At 39.5% G+C, this 20,007-nt stretch overlaps 3 protein-coding genes and 1 non-coding gene across 6 annotated transcripts; 2 read left to right on the top strand and 2 right to left on the bottom strand.

The window, feature by feature from the left end:
* Positions 1-3,274: 3,274 nt before the first annotated feature.
* On the bottom strand, positions 3,275-3,404 carry LOC114767549 (small Cajal body-specific RNA 14). The gene has a single exon (XR_003742970.1).
* A 962-nt stretch (positions 3,405-4,366) lies between these two features.
* tdg.2 (thymine DNA glycosylase, tandem duplicate 2) lies at positions 4,367-8,595 on the top strand. 2 transcript variants are annotated; one of them, XM_028958350.1, is made up of 11 exons: positions 4,369-4,519; positions 4,819-4,890; positions 5,146-5,303; positions 5,490-5,677; positions 5,757-5,826; positions 5,929-6,064; positions 6,161-6,243; positions 6,331-6,425; positions 7,453-7,624; positions 7,746-7,862; positions 7,968-8,595. In XM_028958350.1, exons 2-11 carry the CDS (start codon positions 4,835-4,837, stop codon positions 8,027-8,029), a joined length of 1,137 nt encoding a protein of 378 aa, XP_028814183.1. In that variant the 5' UTR covers positions 4,369-4,519; positions 4,819-4,834; the 3' UTR covers positions 8,030-8,595. The 2 variants fall into 2 exon arrangements, with proteins under 2 accessions (XP_028814184.1, XP_028814183.1); XM_028958351.1 differs by lacking the exon at positions 4,819-4,890 and having other exon boundaries at positions 4,367-4,519.
* Positions 8,596-9,017: 422 nt separating this feature from the next.
* Positions 9,018-16,696, top strand: tdg.1 (thymine DNA glycosylase, tandem duplicate 1). Of its 2 annotated transcripts, XM_028958182.1 has the most exons (11): positions 9,018-9,158; positions 9,581-9,636; positions 9,981-10,144; positions 11,634-11,929; positions 12,229-12,298; positions 12,410-12,545; positions 12,868-12,950; positions 13,052-13,146; positions 13,228-13,399; positions 13,492-13,632; positions 15,792-16,696. In XM_028958182.1, the coding sequence occupies exons 2-11, from the start codon at positions 9,581-9,583 to the stop codon at positions 15,920-15,922; spliced, it is 1,344 nt and encodes a 447-aa protein (XP_028814015.1). In that variant the 5' UTR covers positions 9,018-9,158; the 3' UTR covers positions 15,923-16,696. The 2 variants fall into 2 exon arrangements, with proteins under 2 accessions (XP_028814015.1, XP_028814016.1); XM_028958183.1 differs by lacking the exon at positions 9,581-9,636.
* Positions 16,697-16,960: 264 nt separating this feature from the next.
* On the bottom strand, positions 16,961-19,319 carry LOC114767230 (patatin-like phospholipase domain-containing protein 2). Its single transcript, XM_028958815.1, has 9 exons — positions 19,133-19,319; positions 18,740-18,972; positions 18,574-18,639; positions 18,263-18,472; positions 18,133-18,193; positions 17,845-18,060; positions 17,608-17,701; positions 17,251-17,349; positions 16,961-17,156 (listed from the first exon to the last, which is right to left on the bottom strand). Exons 1-9 carry the CDS (start codon positions 19,317-19,319, stop codon positions 16,961-16,963), a joined length of 1,362 nt encoding a protein of 453 aa, XP_028814648.1.
* Positions 19,320-20,007: the final 688 nt, after the last annotated feature.

Raw genomic sequence — 20,007 nt, 5'->3', positions numbered from 1 at the left:
ATCGCATGGGGACCTACATACATTCTGCTGATAGTGAAAAACTGAATTCGGCCAAAAGCTGCCAGAAAAGTTAATGCTGTGACTTCACAAATGTTCAAGGCAGCAGCATCCTAATAGAGTATTTAAGGGAGTGCATATGAATCTTATTAATTAAAAAACATAATTTACATGCAGAAATCCCTGTGGCCCTGGAATTCAGAAAGCTGAATGGATGTTTTTTACTCGGACACCGATTGACCCCTGGGTGGTGCTCCTAAAGCTCCTACTGTTTTGGCTTCTACAGTACCTATTTTGCAAGCTTGTGATCATTTTGATCATTTTGTATTTTAACTGGAATCATATAATGTCAGCAATTCTGTTGTTTTTTCTGTCAATATGGAGTGTGTGTGCATTAATGAGGAAAAATTTTAGGAAATGGGTTGCAATATTCTGTACCCACTGTAAATAAAGCATGCATGTAGTATTCTTTGTGATCATAAAAAAATATCCCTCCCACATAACAAAATAACATTACCCTATATACAAAGAACAACTGTTCCTGAAACTATATTATTATACATTATTACATATCTGTGAGTGCAAACATATGTATGCCCCTACAATTAGCAGTTCATTTGAATGTAATATTACTGTCAAGTACATGACGTGATGTGGGTGAGTTCCACAAGTTCTCAGACGGATGCCATGCAAACTGAGCCAATAATGTCAAGACCTCTGTCAGAATCTGGGTCATGCAGGACAACAACCCTAAAGAAAAAGTTGTGGAATAAAGAAGAAGAAGTTCACTTGTTGGATTAACCCAATAAAATTCCTGCTCAATGTAAACAATGAGTAAAAAATGAAAAAACCCAACTCAATGTACATGACAGTAGTTATTTCTTCAGTTTTACATATTTTGTCAATAACAAATATGTAATTTAAATATATAGTTATTAGTTAAATTTTACAATCAGAATGCTATTTAACATCTGTACAAGATCTTAATCTGAGTTCATCTGACTTTAGGAACACAATGGTAGTAAGTGGGATTTGAACCTGGGTCTTCTGGTTACCCACTAGGCTACTACCATCACGTTAATTCGTAGTAGTGGTCCAGAAACAGTAATAACTTCTTTTGAATGTTTCCAATTCGTAGACCAAAGACACAGACTAACCAGCAATCCATTCATCTAATGGGGTAACAGCGGCCTAGTTTGCGTGCATTATCCAGCTCTCAGGGAATAATATTTTACATATTATTAAACAGATTTCTGCACCCCACCAATGCCCCGTTACAAAACATATATACAGTATAAGTAGTGTGCAGAGTGTCAGTGGGAACAATGGTCAGGCCTGATAAAGCCTGCTGTCCTGCAGTCTGCTGGCCCAGCACCATCTGCCTGATATAGCTACTTGAACCATTTATTTTCCACAGGCACCATTGGGTATAGGTTTCCTGGTGGGATGGAAGTTCACCTTCAACAATAATAATAGTGTACTACTAGAATGAAAAGCTTTGGAATTATATGCTGTGTTTTCTCTGCATATCCACAGTGTCAAAGTTCTATGAAAGTTTGAATCCCAAACCATGAAGGTGCCATTGAGGTCCCCTTGATCAAGGTACAGTCCCCACACACTGCTCCCCGGGTGCCTTTCATGGCTGCCCACCGCTCAGCAAGGGTGATGGTTATATGCAGAGGGCACATTTCATTGTGTCACCATGTGCTGTGCTTGATGTGTATCACTTTCACAATAGGTAAAGAGCCATGTCATTTAAAACATACAGAATCTTTCTAGCATTATGGATCTTCTAAACACATTGAAATAAATAAACACACAGACAGGCTATATCTGGATGCTTTTATTTGACATAAAAGTAGTATTTTTTATACAGTATAGAAAGTTTAAATAAAAAGACAATACACTTAATTAGCATAAATGTTACTAGTTTGTGAAGATCACAAGTACTCAGCTTCTCAACATTCATTCACCTTCAGATTCAAACTTAATCACTAATCAGCATTAGTGATGTAATCAACCATTAGAGTATAATTTGAATGTTGCTAAACAAACGTCCCATTTATTTAAAAAAAAACAAAAAACTTCCAAATAAAATAAAAAATTTAATCATTAGGATGTCATATTTAATGAAATCAAAACCATCTTAACAAGTTACATTTTGACATAAAATGGCAGTGGTGGCCTAGCGGCCCTGTAATCAGAAGGTTGCTGGTTTGAATCCCGATCCGCCAAGGTGCTACTGAGCAAAGCACCATCCCCACACACTGCTCCCTGGGTGCCTGTCATGGCTGCCCACTGTGATGGGTTAAATGCAGAGGACAAATTTCACTGTGTGCACTGTGTGCTGTGTATGACATGTGACAATCGCTTCACTTAAAAGCCCTTATTTGATAGCAGCTGCACAATTATTGCATGTGAGTGTGATCTGAATGTGTGATTTGCCTCCCTCACTCATAGATTTTTTGCTTGAGATTTGTAGTAAGATTGAGGTCAAGGGATGATGGGAATCACTGTGAGTTTCTCTACTTTTATGCCCATATCAGCCAATGATGCAGATGCAATTGTCATGCATGAGGATGATTTTCATTCAGACAACACAGTTCTTCTTTTTGTACCATGGACAAAAGTGGTCAGTGATGGGTGGCTGAATAGGTTTATGCGTGACTGCAAGCCTCTGCAAGTTCACAAAACATCAGCAGATTCGAATACATGTGTGCTGCTTAATAATAGCATTTTAGCATCTGCTCTCTTAATCTCATTTATTTGTCTGGCAGAAACCTTCCTCAGTGTGCCCTTATCTGTACCAACCCATGTACTCTGGACCAGCCACAAATCTCTTAAAAGTACAATAATCGTGCTTACGTTTTTGTAAAAAATCTCCAGTAGATTTTCCTTTAATTTGGCTCACCTGGCAAATTTCTTAAATGAAGTGAAAGCAAAGTGATTGTCATTGTGAAATGTATATGAACCAGCAACCTTCCAATTATAAGTCCGCTTCCTTACCCGCTAGTCCACCACTGCCCCAATTATCACAGGTATCCAAGATGGAGTTCTGTGATCAAAGAGACCTGAGACACAATATCATCCATCTTTAATTATAAAAATATGATCACAAATTTCACCGGGATTTTGTTGTCTTTCTGTGTGTATTTACAACTCTCTGTTATCTTGCAGCATCTGTTAAAAAAAAAGAATATGCTGAGTAAAATAAAACCAAAGATATTTCATGCACACTGCATACATGATGATTTATGAAACATGTAATAAGTAAGGTTGTGTTGGGAACCATCGCACAGGGAACCCAATGCCTTGCCAGGCCCTGTCGGCAGGAACCAACCTCACTCTATGTGGCTTCATAGGCATCAGTACACTACTTAGTACTGCTGCTATGGAAGAATGACCACACTCCACAGGACTTGAACCCACAACCTTGGGCATTCAGACCCTTTTGTTTTACCCACTACGCTACCAGAATAACTCTGAGTCTGATGGGCAACCAAGGGCCCAATAAAGACTTCTTTAAATTGCCTTAAATTCACAAATACAAAAATATATATATATATAAATATTGAAATTACTTTTAGCCTGAACACAGATCACTAAGTTAAACTGTGTTTAATGTCACTAATATAAAACAAATATTACTATTGTGGGAAACTAATTTCTTGCTCTACACGATCTGTTATCTTGCAGCATCAGTTAGAGAAAAGAATATCTTGAGTCAAAGAAAAACAAAGATCTTTCATGCACACTGACTAAATGCGCTTATTTCAAGCCAAAGAAGAAGCGGCACATATAATTAGGCACAAGTAAAACAGAGCCAACATCGCCATTAAAACCGAAAAACAGACATCGGAACTGTGTCGTTTGCTAGCATTGTTAGCACAAAGACTTTTACTCTTTACTTTGATGCTTAGACTATAAAAGGACCAACTTATAATATTCTATATTTACTGCATTTATGGCTCAAGACAAGCAACATTTAGTTTTTATACCTTGTACATATTGTTCTCTTTTTAACAGATCGACCTGAACCCAAAACTTGTCTCATTGGTCCTGATTTTAACAACGTGACCGCTGACCCCGCATACCCGTATGAACACAGGAAATGGTCGCCCATTGGTCGGGCAGTTCATTGTTTAATGTATTATCTCCAGAAAACAGCTTCACACGACTTGATTATCTACAGACACTACTAGAACGACCTATGTACTAAATTACATTCTATCCGGAAATATTTGTCTTTTAAAAACCAAATATGCTAAAGATTATGGCGTGAGGTCTCCCCTATTTTCTAAATTGTGGTACAGTCCGCCTAGCGACCGAGTTCCGCAGCAGATAGTTAAAGGCTCGGGATGGCTTAATAAATAATAAAAAGCCAGTTACGATGAGATAACACTTAGTTTTGTAAAAAAAAAAAATCATGCACTAACCGGCACGACTCGAGTGCTTTGTGTTGTTTTGGTTGAATTATGCTGCGCTGCTGGTCGTAATGATTTAGAAGTCAATTCCTGGACAGGTATGGGATCGTTTTTTTAATTCTAACGTACTGTGTTTTATGTTTGGACCAGTGGATGATACACGGAAACAGGCTGAACAGACCGACAGTGTTAGCCGGGTTAGCTAGCAGCTGTGTAAATGTGGATAGCCTAGTTTTTAGGACTGAATGAAATTAATCGGCTCCTAGCCGCAACGATGGTTAACTTGGTAAAATTTTATTTCATAACTAATATGTATCGCAAAGGCATTTTAATTGTCGGTCGACACACAGAAGGACTTTGTGTAGCTAACATCAAAATGAATATTAATTTATTTAAGTAAAACAACCAATAAGATGGACGAAAGGCAGTATGCGTCACTGACGGTTCCTTCGGATTATCTCCAACACTGGTGAGTTGGAGATGGGTGCAGCATTGTAAAGTGCTTATTACATGATGTTTCTTTCTTCTGTGGGTTCATTTACATGTCTTCATTTGATCAAGTGATGGTTTTGGTCACATATATGTGATTAAACATATGAGATGCATTCATAGCGGATTTTAATGGATCCATGATAATGTCCAACACTCCCTGAACTATGAATAGTTGCACTTACTTAGACGGTGTTCTTCAATTGAACTGTGTAATCTCATGTTCTCTTTCCAGGTATCAGAACAGTCAGCAGTATTTCCCAGAGGTCACCCAGTACCAGCACTTCAGCGATGGAACTGCTTGTTATTCCGAGCGACCCAGAGAAGACCAGGCCATGGCAGATTTTAGAGTGCGCCAAGAAGATCCTGTCCAGCAGGAAACTGTGGCTCAAGGTACTGTAGCACCCTTAAAAACACTTGTATAGTAGCAAAAGAAAACCAGACAAGCCTCTCTCCTCTACAGGCTATCTGGAGAAAACTTGTAGCAAGATTGGTTCAAGATTTGGTTTTGTGTATTACATTACACACATTTGGTTCTGTGTATTACATTACCCCGTTAAAACACTCTTCCACGTCTAGGCCCTGCCAAGAAGAGAGGGAGACCCCCAAAACAGAAGTTAGAGGAGGGTAAACTACAGGGGGTGCATGAGAGTAGCCCAGCGAAGAAGCCAAAAAGGACACTCGATCGCTTCAATGGCATGTCCGTGGAAGAGGTCATGGCAAAAACACTCCCTGACATAATCGCCTACAATCTGGATATATTGATAGTGAGTTTTTTTTCCGTCGTCAAAATGTAATTTTTATTTGTATGAATGTTTTTTAAAACATTGCTGGTATGACTTTCAGATTGGTATTAATCCCGGACTGCTATCAGCCTACAAAGGAAGACATTACCCCAATCCAGGAAATCATTTTTGTATGTACCCGTCTTCACGCCATTTTTGGAAATGTGCATTGTTTTCAGTATTTCAGTATTGCAACAGACCCAATTTTTCACACACGTGGGATTTCTTCACAGGGAAGTGCTTGTTCCTGTCTGGTCTCACTGATGAACAGCTCAACCATATGCATGACCAAACCCTCCCTGAGCGGTATGGGATCGGCTTCACTAACATGGTGGAGAGAACGACTCCAGGCAGCAAAGACCTCTCGAGGTAGTTCCTTCTTTCTATGATTATTTTTTGATGTGTGTTTTTGTGAATGTAATGCTTAATAAGCAGTAAAAACGTATATTCAAATGTATTTTACAGTAAGGAGTTTCGAGAAGGAGGCAGACAGCTTCTTGAAAAGCTCAAGAAATATAGACCGTGTATTGCAGCCTTCAATGGGAAATGTGAGCTCTTATACTAATAAGTTGTATTCTCTTGAAAGCAGTTGTTTTTAAATACAAATTGTGTAAATGGACAATGTTGGCCTCTAGGTATTTATGAAATTTTCTGCAAAGAGATCTTTGGAATTAAAGCGAAGAACCTTGAATTTGGCTTGCAGCCTTACAAAATTCCAGACACAGAAACGGTAAGATGATATTTGCTTTTTGCATAGGTGGCATATGACACTTTTTATTTAGAGTACATACACTGCATCCAGAAAGTATTCACGTGCATCTTTCCCACATTTTGTTCTGTTACAGCCTTACTCCAAAACGGATTCAATTAATTTTTTTCCATCAGAACACCCCATAATGACAATGGTTACTTGAGGTTTTGGCAAGTTTATAAAAAAAAAAAAAACTGAGTGCACAGTTTTTATTGACAGCCTTTGTTGTCGATGCAATTACACCCTCAAGTGATGCCACAAATATGATGCCACAAGCCTGGCACACCTATCCCTGGCCAGTTTGACCCATTCCACTTTGGTTTTCATCCAGGATGTCTGTGTGCATTGTTGCGGTCATCTTTCCTTCTATCCTGACTAGTCTTTCAGTTCTTGCAGCTAAAAACATCCCCAGAGCATGATTCTGCCACCACCATGCTTCACTGTAGGTATGGTATTTGACTGCTGATGAGTGCTGCCTGGTTTCCTCCAAACGAGACACCTGGCATTCACACCAAAGTGTTTAATCTTTGTCTCATCAGACCAGAGAATTTTGTGCCTTTTGGCAAACTCCAGACGGGGTGCCATGTGCATTTTACTAAGGAGTGGCTGTCATCTGGCCACTCAACCATACATGCCTGATTGGTGAATTGCTGCAGAAATGGTTGTCCTTCTAGAAGGCTCTTCTGGAGCTCAGAAAGAGAGACCATCGTGTTCTTGGTCACTCCCTGACTAAAGCCCTTCTCCTCCAGTCACTTAGTTTACTGTAGGTGGCTGGCCAGCTCTAGGAACTGTGGGGATTTTGAATTTCTTCCATTTACAAATGATTGAGACCACTGTGCTTATTGGGACCTTCAAAGCAGCAGAAATGTTTCTGTAACCTTCCCCAGATTTGTGCCTCGACAAAACAATATGTGGGAAAAAGTTGTGAATACTTTCTGGATGCACTGTAAATTATTCAGGCTTGCTAGCTGTATATTATTTGTAATTGATCTGTACTCTTGTTTAGGTGTGCTACTTAATGCCATCGTCAAGCCCCCGCTGTGCCCAGTTTCCACGTGCCCAGGACAAAGTGCACTTCTACATCAAACTAAAGGAGCTACGTGACCAGATTAAGGGCATTGTCAAAAACCCTGATGTGCAAGAGACAAATTACAGTTTTGACATTGACATGGCCAAAGGTAAACAGATCACATAAAGCCCAAGAGCTAATTAAGACGGTGGAGTTTAGGTAGCATGTTTTTATTATATATTCAAATGGAAAGCAGAAATATGTGGGATTTCTTTTCTATTCAAAAACAGAGGATGCCAAGAGAATAGCCATTAAGGAGGAACAGCAGGATCCTGGGTATGAGGCGTCCAGTGGAGGTTACCCAGTGACCCAGCAAGGCACCAGCTTCTGCTCTCCTCAATCAATGGGCAAGTATTATAGGGCTACATCATAATTATGGATGGTTGCGATACATGTGATTTTATATTTGCAGTTAATTGGTTGATATTAATGAGTTTGTTCGATGTTGACAGGTGCTTTTTATGGAGGCAGCAGTGATTGCACATACAGCACCCATTTTAACATGCAATACTAAAGGATGGAACAAGACAAGACCTTTATTACTGTTACTGTCTATAATGATTTTTTTTTAAAGCATGACGTGATTTTAGAGTAAAGTAACTGAACCATAGAGCCAGGTATTTTAATGGTTGTATTTGATTTTTTTTTTTGGTTTCTATTTAATATGTTTGAAAGATTTAAATAATATGGCATTTCCTCAGTGTTTGCTGTACAGTATTTTATGTATGTTATGGACAATGTAAACTGTTCTTCTCATGTTCTGTTATTGACTATATGTTAAATTTAGAGAGGTATGTTCAACTGCATTTATGGAAAAGAAAGACTTGATGCCATGATTAAGTGATAACCTGAGTTAAGTTGTTTGTGCTGTAATCATGTTTTCTGTACAAAATAACACAAAACCCTCAGACAACCAAATGTCACTTGCTGCATTTTCTTTAGTATTTTATTATTATAATTGTTTTTCATCTGTATGGATTATTTTCTAATGACATGCACTATGTTCAGACGCAATCCAGAGAGTCTGGATAACCTTTTTTTGTGTTCTATTACTATTACCTCAATTTTAGAATATTTTATAATGGCAATGAAAAACACTGAAATGTGCATGAAATAAAAACAATATAATGTATTTATAATCTATGTTCATACGGTGCCACTATCTCAATGCGTTGTCTACTAACTACCTACAAAATTAGATGAAATATGACAAATTGAAATATGCGGTGAACTAATCTGAGTAGAACGTGAACCAATGAAAACCAAGCCACGAGTTCAAACGTCGTACAAACCAACACTACAGTGGGGGTGGATGGTCGGCATTCTAGCCGTTTTTATTAAAATACGAAGGCGCAGTTAACATATCGAGCCAAGTGGAATAGTTATTTTTAAACAGACATGTCTATTTATTAAAGCAAATATTTGTTTTTACTGCTAATGATAACGGGATCGTACGGAAAATTACCCCTGTTTTGTGTAATGGAATCTCCCAGTGTCAAAGTTGACTAGCTCCTTGCAGGCTCTTCTTTGTTGGGGCTAAGCAGCCATCACGACGGGTGTAACTTTTTTTTTTAAGAAAACCTTTAATTATTGTGCATCGGTCGCTGCTTGTTTTGCTACATTAACCCATCTCACCGATAACGGTACGTATGTTTTTTGCCCGGCGAAGCTCGTTTTGTTATATTTGTGTCGTGTTGTAAGTGCAGCTAAGGGCTAATAGTGGCGCTAACTACTGTCATTGTGGGAAACCATTCATCCGTTTTTAAAGCGGCTATTTAAATTCCAAGCTTTGGGATATTACGAAAAATATGAACCAGATCCACCTGAATATTAAAGTAATTATATATAATATATTATGCGCATGTAAATTTTAAAACGCGGTTATGGTTAGCTTAAGTGAAAGGAAGAGGAAAGGAACGGAGGTTTGTTGATCGGATGCCTGGTGCAGTTCGGGACCGCGCCGCTTGCACAGACAAGAGAATCGCGCTACCTTAAACAGACGGGAGGAAGTCCCGCTATTTACAATGAACATTAACTCATTTAAAAATCCCCCCTCCCAAAAAAGATGGAAGAGAGAAGTTTCGGATCAGTACCTGCCCCTTCGGAATATCTGCAACGCTGGTGAGTTCCTCCCCCCCGCTTTGTCACCGAGTGGCGCCAGGACAGTTTGCATTCCCTCCAATACTGACTGGCGGTAATGAATCTAACATGGATGTGTTCCTGCCTGTAGGCAAACGCACTCCTAGGGTCGTGTTACTACTAACAATATTTAGTTCTGTTTGCGAGAATAAGAAGATTAAAGGTCCCATGTTATGACCTTTTTTTATGTCGGTCTTAGCGGTCCCCTAATACTATATCTGAAGTCTCTCTGTGAAATTCAGCTGTAGTGCAGAATTACAGCCACTTTTAGCCAGTCCCACAGTGAGTGCTCCCCATTTGAGTGCCGTTTTTTCCTGTTTGGACAGGGTTCAGTCTGCCCAGCAGCATCTACAGGCTCTGCAGGCTCAGTACCATCATCACATGGCAAATGCTGCTCCCTACATGGAGGTTCCTAGAGAAGACGGGCCTATGATGGAGATGGCTGCCAACCCGGGGCCACCTCTTCAGGAACCTGCAGTGCCTCAGCAAGGTTCTGCTTTCATTCTGACTTAGTGTTTAACATTTATGTGATGTGTGTGAAATATCTCATTTTTGGCTGTACTGTTGTCATTGTAAAAAAATTCGCCCATTCACACAAATGCAGCCAGACGACCACTATTTACCAGTTTCTACTCTGTTTTAGGGATTTGCAGAGAATCCAGAAATACAAGGGGTTTTCTTGCCACTGTAGAATGTGAATCCTGTGGAATTTCATGTTTTTTTTTTTTTACATTTGTCAAATGTGATCATATAAGTCAAGGATATTGACAATTATAATGTGCCTAAAATAATAATCTAAAAATTATTGTCCTTCATGTCTTTATTGGGGACAACTATAAACACTACTGCTAGTGTAATAGTATGTGAATCGTCGAGTTAATGACCAGGACCAGTGGTGGCCTAGCGGTTAAGGAAGCGGCCCCGTAATCAGAAGGTTGCCGGTTCGAATCCCGATCCGCCAAGGTACCATTGAGGTGCCACTGAGCAAAGCACCGTCCCCACACACTGCTCCCCGGGCGCCGGTCATGGCTGCCCACTGCTCACTCAGGGTGATGGGTTAAATGCAGAGGACAAATTTCACTGTGTGCACCGTGTGCTGTGCTCCTGTGTATCACATGTGACAATCACTTCACTTTAGATGATCTGTAATCAAGAAATCATGATTTTGATGCTTTTTCTTCACTTAAAATGTGATCAGATCTTTGTCTATGATAAATTCATGCAGAAAACCATGGAAATCAAAAGGTTTCACATGTTTTTCTTGCCACTGTAGATATGTTGGACACAGTATCAGTGTATTGGTTCTTTATTGCAGGTCTGCAATACAATCATGATGTCTTACTGTACTATTATGAAGTGTCTTCTAATTCCAGCATTTCCTGTTGTGGGATTGACCTATAAAATATGTTTTGTATCATGTACTGGAAACAGTAAAAGTAGAGGAAAAAAAAAAACCCTCAAATTTTGTCATCTTGAGATTTTGTCATCTATTTGCCACTGGTATATTTGAATAGTGCATTAATGGTGGTAGTAGCCTAGTGTGGTCGCCTATGAACCAGCAAAGCTGTACCACCAATACCACCAATAATAATTATAACAACAATAACAACAATAGTAAGTTAAGCAGCGATTTCCTGGTTCTTGTTAAAACGTCCCCAAAAATCTTCCAGAAGGCCCAGGTTCAAATCCCACTTACTACCATTGTGTCCCTGAGCAAGACACTTAATCCTAAATTGCTCCGGGGGGGGGGCTGTCCCTGTGAATACTGATTGTAAGTCACTCTGGATAAGGGCATCTGATAAATGCTGTAAATGGTAATATTGGTACATTCTTTGATATTGAAGTATTATGTAATATGATTTTCCTGCTCAATCTACTATACAGTATGTTTAAACACACTGTAATTTACACTCTTGATGTACTATCATCCCGGTCATATTGCTCAGCTCAGTTAATTTTGTTTGAATTCCTCCCATAAGCCCCTGCAAAAGGAAAGAGAGGACGACCAGCCAGCAAGGAGCCCAAGGCCAAACCAGGGCCTAAACCCAAAAAGGCCAAGGAGCCCAAGGAGCCTAAGAATGCAAAGGCTGCTAAGGGTGCTAAGGGTGCTAAAGGTGCCAAGGGAGCAGAGGGAGCAGATGGCAAACAGGAGAAGATAGATGAGACCTTCAAAAAGGTGAAGAGGAAGATAGACCGCTTCAAAGGAATGACTGAGGAGGAAGTGATGACTAAAACCCTGCCAGACATCCTTTCGAACAATCTGGACTATGTTATCGTAAGTCATGTTGCTCTTTACACAATGGCATGATTTAACTAATGGCCTTTATTTTTGCTGTTTTATAGTTTGATATTGACAGTTGTACAGTACAATTTTTATAATTTTAAACAGATGTTGAACCTTGTTTTTATGATATGGTTTTATGATATGTTAGTATTATTTGGCAACAACAGTTAGTACTTAACTCATCAATATTTAAAACGAGGAGGGGTGTGCATTGCTTTGATTTTGCTTTTTTTTTTTTTTTTTTTTTTTTTTTTTTTTTTTCTCCTTTTTCCTTTCCCCCCCTCTTCAAGATTGGTATCAATCCTGGGCTTATGGCTGCCTACATCGGAAGGTGGTTTCCTGGTCCTGGAAATCATTTTTGTAAGTTAATGTACAGTTTATTTTTTAAAAAACATATAAAATAAACAGTGTGATTTGAGAATTGCTGTACATTAGTTGAATGCTTCATTAAAAACATGTTTTCCTTTTTAGGGAAGTGCCTGTTTTTGTCTGGCTTCACAAATGAGCAGCTCAATCACATGCATGATACGACGTTGCCTGAAAAGTATGGCATTGGTTTCACCAACATGGTGGCAAGGGCAACACCAGGAAGCAAAGATCTGAGCAGGTATTTTTTTTTTATTACTTACTCATGTGTTTGATTCTGTGAACTATTGGAAACTCATAAAAAAAAAAAAGCCTCATAAAGATTGCACTGGGTGAGTCTAAATTTTAAACTCACTGTTGATCTGCCTGACCAGGGGTCCAATTTCAGTAAAATCAGGTACTTCCTACATGACTACATTAAATTTGGTCAGCAGAGGATTTTATTAGAAAGCAGTCCTGCAACAGTGATTCTAAATTAGTAATACATTTAAATTAAATATATTTATGTAAGATGAACACAGTGCTTTCACATAATCATGTCTGGTTTCTTTCTCTTCTCATAGCAAAGAATTAAGGGAAGGAGGAAAGATTCTGGTTGAGAAGCTGATGAAGTACAAACCTCTGATTGCTGTTTTCAATGGAAAATGCAAGTATAGGCAAAGAAACCACAATTGCAATATTTTTTTTACTCTACTTCCAGCCACGTTGATGCTATAGTATTCATGTTTGCTGCATTGTTCTTGTTAGGTATTTATGAGATGTTCTGTAGAGAGATCTTTGGATCTAAGCCTAAGAAACTTGAATTTGGCCTGCAGCCTCATAGGATTCCAGACTGTGAGACGGTAAGGCGTCTGCCTGCTTCAGCTGATTCGGCTGTGCGTTCTATTACAGCTAACCAAATATTTCTTTCCATCTGATTCCAGGCCTTGTACCTGATGCCTTCTTCTAGTGCCCGCTGTGCCCAGTTCCCTCGTGCCCAGGACAAGGTGCACTTCTACATTAAGCTGAGGGAGCTGCGAGACTCCCTGAAGGGTGTATCCCGACCCAAAGAGATTGAAGAGTTGAGTTATAGCTTTGACCTCGGCTTGGCCAAAGGTAAGTGTTCTGTCTCTCTCTCTTTCGTTCTCTCGCTCTCTCTTGTATTTAAGTGACTAACAAACTCTTCATATATCATATTTATTAAACAGAGGATGCAAAGAGAATGGCGATCAAGGAGGAGCAGTATGATCCTGGGTATGAGGCAGCGTTTGGAGGAGCGTATGGTGAAGCTGTACCAGAAGCAGAACAAAGCAACGGTCACTGTACCTTCTCATCCCCTGGACAAACAGGTTTGCAGATAACCTAAGAAAGTAATGACATTGTGTATATACACTGATCATTCATAACATTATGACCAATGGAAGGTGAAGTGAATAATATTTTCTTGATATAATGGTCCTTGGTAGTGAGGGGTATATACACTACTCATTAAAGGCATCACTTAAACAACACAATGTAACTCCAAGTCGATGGAGTTACATTGTAATTGTTCTGTGAAACTTTCCACTTAGGACGCAACTCTGATTGAAAATCAATTTCACATGCTGTTGCACAAATGGAATGGACAACAAATAGAAAATATAGGCAATTAGCAAGACATGGAGTGGTTCTGCAGGTGGTGGTAAAGGTAAAACTGAATCATTTCAGAATTGTGCAAAAAAAAAAAAGGAAAAAAATAATCCTTTTTAAGGGAACAACTTAAAGCTTCAATGGAAGTTGATCCTTGAAGCCTTGAAAGTTGGTGCTACCAATTCCTACAGGTATCTCATCTTTTCTTGATAACTAAATTTTTTGCAGACAGAGATTGTTGTAAGTTTTTGAATACACTGGTACCATACCCTTGTAAACATTTATTGATTATGTGATAGGTTGCTCACAGGACCACAGCTTCAAGTACCGCGTAATAATCTTCATAGTGATCAAATCTCAGTTTCAACTGTAAAGCAAATAATTCCCATTGCATGTTTGACAGGTTGAGTTGCAGCAAGAAAGCCTTTGTTTTCCACCTCAAATGTGAACACAGTAATCACGCTCGGGTGTGTATAAAAACATCCACACCAATACCCACAAAAGAGGTGGTCCCAATTCGAATCAAATCACAAACTCTGGTGAGAATGCGTACCCAACCAAAACAGAACCAAATGCAATCAATGATTTGTGAACAGTGAATTGTGGGTAAATTTCAATGTCATTAACAGATCTGCTTCCTGTATTTACTTTGGTTAGATGTATCGCCAAGGTAACAACAATTCTCGCGTGATTTGAAATGATGCATTTTGGTTTGTTTGGATTTTTCCGGTGTGAAAGGAAACCAAACCAAGAGGAAAATTATACAATGTTACACACTCACTGACTGATTCGGACCAAAGGAAACATGCTAGGGTTGTGTGTTGGTGAGGATCTCACAATAAAATATGTATTGCGATACATAGGTCACGATGCAATTGTCATGATATTTAGTCACACTGTACATATTACAATATTCAACAATTCACTGAAAATGTAAACAGAGCTGATATACATATCATACAAGATGATATATGTGGATCATATAACATTAATAATTCAGCCAAAATAACAAAACTCAGAACTGAATTTTGGAATACATTTGGATACATAAATATTGATATTTACTGTCCATATATAAATACAATATCACTATGTAAAATATTGCTGAATCAGTATTTTGTAAAACGTGTGACTGCATCCTTAAACTCCATCAAGCTGACATGCGATGTACTGGACAGAAGAGTGCAAACAAAGCAACCTGCAACGTGCCACATTTATGGCAACGATTTGGGAAAAATTCTACAGAACATTCTTTATTTCTATTGTAGAAGGAATGCATGTTCAGATGAAGTATCTGCCAAATGTCAACAGTTTGGAATACATTGTTTTTTTCAGATTATAATGAGATATTGAACTGCTTGAATTTCAAACAGAATATTTGTTGTAAAAGCATTGATTGGTACTACAGTCAGGTCCATAAATATTGGGACATCGACACAATGTTAACATTTTTGGCTCTATACACCACCACAATGGATATCAAATTAAACAAACAAGATATGCTTTAACTGCAGACTATCAGCTTTTATTTCAGGGTATTTATATCCAAATAAGTTTGATTTATGGTTCTTATTCTGTCCCATTACTTTTGGTCCCTTAACAAGTGGTAGGCACATATGCAAACTGTTGTAATTCCTACACCGTTCACCTGATTTGGATGTAAATACCCTCAAATAAAAGCTGACAGTCTGCAGTTAAAGCACATCTTCGTTTCATTTGATATCCATTGTGGTGGTGTATAGAGCCAAAAATGTTAACATTGTGTCAATGTCCCAATATTTATGGACTTGACTGTATATAGGAAAATAGTCAAGTTAGTATAGTGGCAACAATAAGCTAGCAGTAACTGGTGTCTCACAGATTTCTTCTTGTGCAATAGAGAATACCTCCACCTCCCCTCCTGCAGTGGGTCAAGTCCCAGATGGCCAATGGATGACCCAAACTTTTGACGAGCAGATCCCAGATATCAGCGGTTCCTCACATGCCCAACCTGGAGTTGGGGCTGTATGAGACTGGACTCAAAGGGGCCACCAATGCCACTAGGTCTAAGGGGGATGGAGTGTTACTGGTGCTCTTCTACAGCTTTTTAAAATCATTGGTTTTATACTGAAATGATCTTACAAACCGGCCTCATCTCCACTGAGGTTCAGGAGACACTAATTAATCTGAGTAGATCCAGGACAGAACCAGTGGAATGGTTCATCTGCCCAGAATCCTTTATTTTAAGTGTCTGTGCCTCACTGTGTTACTAAGCTGAAGACTCAGTTAAAGGAATCCCCTTTTTGGTCAAACGGGAACAACTGCCTATGTTGAACCATTTCTTCAAAGGACTCAAACATCTCAAACATGATTTGTTTAGGAATTTTTTAGTGAGTTTGTTTAAAAAAAAAAATTTTTTTCAGATGTTATGCCCAGAGACATGAGAATGCACAGGTACACAGTGGTCAGGTTATGTGATTTTTCTTTTAAACATGGCCAGTCCATGTTTCACCTCAATTTGTGTGATATCCATGTGTTTGTGCAAATTTTTGTACTGTTTATTTTTTTTTTTAATGTAACAATCAGGGATTTCACATTTATTCCACTGCTGCAAAGTAAAATGAGAAGTCATAGGTCACACTATAACTACATGTAGAATTCATGTAGCTTTTTAGTAATGAAATTTTAGAGTTTAGTTTTTACTTTGTCCTGTAGCTCTGAGCATAAACCCAACAATGTCAGCAATACTGAGAAGACTTTCCTCTCCCCATATGATAATGTACGGCCCCTTTTTTTTTTTTTTTTTTTTTTAAACTTGTTCAAGTGCTAGAGCCACAATGTAAGAGCACAAGCCTTGTCAAATGGTGCAGGGTTTGTATTGGAATGCTAGTTTCATTTTAATTAAATGTTTACACTGGTGAAGTCTCTTTTTCCCCCATGTGAAGTGGGCATCAGTTGCAACATTTACCTCCTTACACCATGACTACCAAACAGCTAGGAATTGTATTATTTTTCCTTAAATAAAAACACATGGGCTTACAGATGACAATGTTTATTTACATGCATGTTTTAGGCAGTCTCAGCAAGCATGCTGCGGTCACGGACCGTGCATTGCTCCTTTGAGTAAACTGGTGGTGTTGCTGGAGGAGTAGGGGGCAAGAGATGGGCACCAGGAGGAAACCCTTTTTCTTCAGAGATTTTAACTGGAGTTGGAGGCAGAGCGAGGGTCGAGGTTGCACTGATACTGGGTTTGAGAAAAGGGTTCCTATAAAAAAGGTAAAAAGCAAAAGGAGTGTTCAATTATAATCATATAAAACTTGAACTACAAACAGTCGTCGTGTAGAGGATACACGACATACCCCTGATGCAGTCTTTTCCATATTTGCTTATATACATCCCTAGACAGGTCACACAGCCAAGCCACATCTGAAGCCATCTCTGGTGCCCACTCAACAAACCTAGCGCACAAAACCACAGGTCACCAGGAAGAAAGAAATGCATATCTGAATATTTAGTGTAAAGCTTTGTTCTTAACTAGAGCTAGCCTGCTGCAAGAATATGCTGATTGAGAAAACTGCCCTCATTTTTGTTTCTGGCAAACAAACTGCTGGCTAAAGAGAACTACATTGGGTACAAATTTGGGTAAAACACTTATACATTTTGGCTCACAGTCTGATGCAGTCAAATGCGTTCTACAATAAAATTTTTCCCCATACCTACAAGCCAAAGCACAGACCAGCTCCACTGGTAGGACAAACAGAACCAGTAGAAACAGGAGCATCCTCACCAGGAGCAGATGTCTCACTGGAACTGAAGGCCCATACATATCCTTACAAGCCTTGCAAAATACTAGTTTAAATGGGAAAAAAAAAAAAGTATTACTTTGGTTCCATGGAGGCGTTTTTTTTTTTTTTTTTTTTTTTAATCTGCTCCAGGAGTTAAAGTAGTCGTACCCTTTTTTATGTGCACAGGGAGCAAGTCTACGGTCAGATCGTCAAACCACCAGTGCTGTTCCTCTTCATAGCAAGAACACTCAGCCGGCCATGCCTCGGTGGAATCACCTCCATCGACTGCGGTGTGTGACAGTAGTCTTGCATCACAGCAGGTAGCTTGTGTGGGACCTTCCTCCGTCGGCGAGAGCTCAGCCAGAAGTTCCAGTTTCACAAGGTCTACAACCAAAATTAAAGATAATCAGAAACTTCATTTCTACAAGAAAATGGTTTCTCTTCTCCCAAAATTACCATTTTCTAGAAGAAACTGAAGGGCATCTCTGTATCCACTTTGGCACAACTCTGCCAAGACCTGTTCGAAAATTACGAGTCACACAGCGTACATGCACAGAGACTAGCAGTATTTAATAATGAGACTCACCTCAGGTCTAGGAGGTAGGAAAATCCTGGACACTCTGCACAGGTTGTTGCGGTTGACATTTATGCTGACGTTGAAATAGCGCACCTCTTGATAGAAGTATGGACCTTCCTTTGGGCAGATGTCGCTCTCTCCAGCAAAGGGCGATACGGTAATTGTATTCTTCAGTTTACAGTAGGGCAAGTTGTCACTAAGAGCACCATCGACATACCGCTGCGAAAAGTAAATTATACAAAAAAATGTATACATACATACATACATATAAAATAAATATATATAAAATAAATAAAAAGGGGACAAGAGCAGGAACTTACAACACCACGGAAGGCCGGAGGGATCATACCACAGCAAACTGGGAAAAAGCAGCTACAGAGAATAGCCTGGAGAAACAAAGACAAAGCTTCTGAGCCTGTAATGGCACCCAGTGAGATATTCGGATCATGATTCTCTTAACTGGACATTCAGAATTGTGCCCCTGACCTGGATGAGTTCCTCCTTTGAGTCAAACTGGGATGCGATGACGTTCTCCCCATCGGTCAGGCGGGTGAGAGAAACGCAGAGCTTTCCGCTGGCCAGCAGATGGGCGTCCTCGGGCAGCTCGCGGTGCAGGAAGTCCCGGACGAACCTCATCAGGTTGAAGGAGGGGTGCAGGGTGCTCAGGTTGCGCTTGCTGGCTTCTCTGGCCATATCCATCAGACTCTCGCAGCTCTTGACTTTGGAGCAGGGGCGGGAAAGAAAAAAAAAAAAAAAAAAAAAAAAAAAGCCCATTTAAAAACAGAGGAACTAGACTTACCAGCATCTACAGGTCCAAGTGGCCAGTGGGTTTTAGGTTAAAAACGCGGATTACACGGCTGGACCGAAACCAGTACCTACCGAAAGGAATCCTACACGCGATCACCGCCCCAGTTATGGCCCCGGACGACGCGCCGGAGATCTTGGCGGCATTATCCAAGAGACCGCGGGCTCTCTCCATCAGACAGCACGACACGCCGACGTAGTAGACGGCCATGAACCCACAGCCGGCGAAGGAGACGTTCCAGTCGCGACTCCGCTCCAACATGGCTACTGAAGATCCGCGAAGAAACACAACCATGTTTTAATAAGCGACAGATACGCTAAATGAACGAAAAGCTGAATGAGACCAATTAACAATTAATTGCACACACCTGTCGGAATTCCATTAAATACAAACAGGGGCCACTAATTATAAGCGGCTTTTCTTTTTAATATATAAAATTGTCTTTTCATCACAACAGACAGCCGTTTACGTTTTGGGGGGTTGCATCTGTGTATCTGAGTCTCAGTCTCATCAACTCATCAGTGTAGCTTCAGTTCAACCCTCTATTGTAAAGCTTAGCAGATGTTAAATACTGCGCATTAGCAATGTCTTAATTAGTCTAATTGGTAATGACAATTTATTTACAAACTCAATCATTCGTGTTTCGCATCTGAATTTATTTTAGTTTCGTTAATATTTTCACTATTCACTATTATCACTAAGTTAGTTCTTTCTTTGGTAATGTCGCGAATTTTTTTCACAAAACGAGACCTGGCAACACCTACATTGGAAACTTTTTTTAATTTCCACGCAAAAGGAACTGAATCCAGCACATTCGTGATTTTTTGAAATTATATTTCAACAAGAACTTCACAACGATAGATTTAGATTTTCGTGGTCATCATGAAAGTTGCAACATCTTTGTTAAACTACTTGAAAAATGAGGAGGGACCATCAGACAACCACCAGC

The sequence above is a fragment of the Denticeps clupeoides genome, chromosome 17, assembly GCF_900700375.1.
Source record: "Denticeps clupeoides chromosome 17, fDenClu1.1, whole genome shotgun sequence".
Taxonomy (NCBI): Eukaryota; Metazoa; Chordata; class Actinopteri; order Clupeiformes; family Denticipitidae; genus Denticeps; species Denticeps clupeoides.
This window is presented reverse-complemented; position numbering and strand designations above follow the sequence as displayed.